This window comes from Danio aesculapii, chromosome 10, assembly GCF_903798145.1.
Source record: "Danio aesculapii chromosome 10, fDanAes4.1, whole genome shotgun sequence".
Taxonomy (NCBI): domain Eukaryota; kingdom Metazoa; phylum Chordata; class Actinopteri; order Cypriniformes; family Danionidae; genus Danio; species Danio aesculapii.
The window spans coordinates 40,185,604-40,188,925 of NC_079444.1; the positions used below are offsets into that span (position 1 = coordinate 40,185,604).

The 3,322-nt window shown below is 38.6% G+C and overlaps 1 protein-coding gene across 1 annotated transcript; it reads right to left on the reverse strand.

Moving 5' to 3' along the window:
• Window positions 1–201: 201 nt before the first annotated feature.
• LOC130236534 (trace amine-associated receptor 13c-like) lies at window positions 202–1,260 on the reverse strand. Its single transcript, XM_056467257.1, has one exon. It carries the CDS (start codon window positions 1,258–1,260, stop codon window positions 202–204), a length of 1,059 nt encoding a protein of 352 aa, XP_056323232.1.
• Between the last annotated feature and the right edge of the window lie 2,062 nt (window positions 1,261–3,322).

Below are 3,322 nucleotides of genomic sequence, written 5' to 3' on the forward strand. Positions count from 1 at the left end.
CAACCCCCTTCACCATACCTAATTCACACAATTAATAATGGATAGATCTTTATCTTGTTTTCACAGCAGTAGGCCTACATCAAGTTTACTTAAAGAGCTTACAGGTAGAAATAAGCTATGTGTGATATAACATGAGCAGTGAAAATTACAAATAGATAAATAATATTTCTATATTAGTGACAGCTTTGGAAGTAATTATAATTAAAGTTCTGTAAAAATATTAATCAGAGAGGATGCCGGCTGAAATATTTTCAAAGTTAAGATGAGTTTAGCTGTTTTTTTAAACCAGGGGTAAAATAAAGCATAAACCAGAGGATTCAGACCTGAGTTAGCATAAACAATCCATATTAAAACATTTAAAGCTGTGGAAGAGTTTGCAGTTAGAGAACAGATATAATAAGGAATATAGCAAAGCAGATAAACTAACACAATGATTCCTAAAGTCAGAGCAGCTTTACTCTCAGATTTCCTCTCCACTGACCCCTCTGTTACACATTTACCACCCTTCATCAGAGAGTTTATAACCTTCACTTGCTGATGAGCTACAAAGAAAATCCTCAAATATAAAGTGAAGATCAGAGTGCAAGGAAAAATAAATGACATGAACAGATCAGTGAGTATCCAACTAAATGTTATCATGATTAAACACTGTCCATAACACACATCTGTCCTGTGTGAAGTGTCAGAATCTCTGTTATTAATATTTATCATGGCAGTAAAATAAGCTGAAAAGCAAACCCAGCTTAGACAGATACTTAAACAGAATGTTTTAGTGATGGTGATTTTCTGTGTGTACAGTAGAGGGTGACACACAGCCACATAACGATCAACAGCAATTAAAACTAAACTGCCAAGAGATGCTGAGAGAAGTAATGCAACAAAGAATAAATAGAGTCCACAGAAAGTGTCTCCAAAGTACCAACACGTCTCAGTCAGTCTGACGGCCTCTATAGGCATTGCGAGTCCAATAAACAGATCATTTACAGCCAGAGAGAGAATAATCATGTTGGTTGGAGTGTGAAGCTTCTTGAAGTGAGAGATGGAGATGATCACCAGCAGGTTCAGAAACACAGTCCATGCTGACAGCAGTGACACAAACAAATATATGATGTTATATCCATCACTTGAGCGTCTCTCCTTGACACATGATGAGTTGATGTCAGGAAAACAGTATTGAGTCTCCTGATCCTCTGTCTCATAGGCCATGAGTGAGTCTCCTCCTGTTAGGAGTTTGTTCTGCTCTCCTTTCTGTCCTTTCATTTATAGTGTCTGGATCAGACCGACCAACCCATCTACCGCCCACTCTGATGTAATGCAATAATTGTTTTCTTTTTTTAACATTAGCTTTTAAAAACAATCCATTTTACTGTCCAGGTTAGATTTTTCTGCTGTCATTTATAACTAAAAATTAGCTCAAAAATGAGTTTAGTTGCTTTAATCAGCTTCTGTAAACTCTTAAACCCATTTGATTAAAATTCAATCATTTATTTTTGGTCAACTTCAGTCAGGGGGTAGTTGTGGTCTAATGTTCAGGGAGATAGATTTGTGACCCAAAGATTGCATGTTTAAGTCTTGATAGCAGGTGAGGTGTTGTATGGTACTAATACAAGTCATGATTTTTTTTATTTTGGTAACAAAGGAATCTCAGAATAAATTGAAAATACAATTTATTTTATAATTAATTATTTGAATGTGCTTATTTGTTTAGCCATGGTGTTAAATAAAAGTTTGCAGAGGCGCTCAGCCCTGACAGATTTTAGGGCCTTCCTATAGATTAGATTAGATTCAATTTATTGTCATCACACATGTACAAGTACAAGGCAACGAAATGCAGGTATGCAGGTATAGTTGGACATATTATCTTTACACGCAGTTCTAAAGACCTCTAATTATTTTTTTTCAAAATTAGATCTAATGTATTCTTTAAGCGATGGGTTGGACCAGTAATGCTTTGCTTCATCCAAAGTGATTGAAGTAAATCTATAAACACGAGCCCTAATGTATCGTTAGCGTCATCTATGTGGATGTTAAAGTCTCCTACAATTAGTATTTTATCAGTTTGAACTAGTAAGTCAGAAATAATCCAGAAAACTCTTTTAGAAAATTGACATCGGGTCCTGGCGGTCTATATATGGTGATTTAAACGAGAGATACGCAAGTTTGTTTCATAATATCCGGAAGCATAACATTAAGCACTAATACTTTAAAGAAGTTAAACATAAGTCCGTTTCTCTGATTAACATTAAGAATATCACTAAATAGTTGATTAATGCAACTCAACCACCACGACCAGTTTGACGAGCCTCATGTTTATATAAGAATCCTAGAGGAGTCGCTTCATTTAAACTAATATAGTCATTTTGTTTCAGCCAGGTTTCAGTGAGACAGTGCATTAAGATTATTGTCTGTTATTATTTCATTTATGATAAGTGCTTTAGGTGCTAGTGACCTGATGTTTAGGAGACCAAGCTTTAAAACATTTCTTAATCTAATAATACGAGAAACAGACACAGTCTCTATGGGGTTAGCCAGATATACATTGCTGTGATTTAAGTGGGATGAGCAAGAGCCTAAATGGCTTAAATATGAATTTTCACTTACTATTTAGACAGAACGAAGCATCCTGAAGATGTTGTCTGACAGGAGTTTAGCTCCAGCTCTGCTGGGGTGCAGACCATCAGCATGGAAAGGCCTAGGACACTCCCAGAAAAGATTCGGGTTATTGGCAAAGAGCAATTTCTGTTCTTTACACCATGTTAATAGCCATTCATTCAAATGAAAAAGTCTACTGAACTTATCATTTCCTTAACGTTAAGTAGGAAGCGGTCATCGAACAGAGGATGGCGTCGTACAGTGTCAATCAGGCTCCTGAAGTCCCTCTTCTGGATCTCCGTCTATGCAGCCTGGTGTCGTTCGTTCCTACGTGGAGGTTGACAGCTCTGATGCTATCGCCAGCACTCAGGATAGCGGGTACCTTAACAGAAACATCCTTGACACAAGCACCGGGAAAGCAGTGAGTGCCTTTAGTGGAAGCAGTGTTGACCAGGTGAACGATGGAGTCACCGATGATAGCCACATCATGACCCGTCTTGCGGAGGGGTTAAAGCGGTTGTCTGTGGGGATCTCAAACACAGGAGGAGGAGACGTTCTGCCCCGAGACCTGGTATGCACCCTATGCGGCTGCACCCAGGGGCCATGGTAGCCAGGTGTCGGAGTGAATGACCGCTGGATAATCTGGTGCGCTGGGCTGGACAGAGAAACACACGTGGTTGAGGTGAATGGAGTGTTGAGATTGTATCGCACACTTGCCTCAGATGAGTGA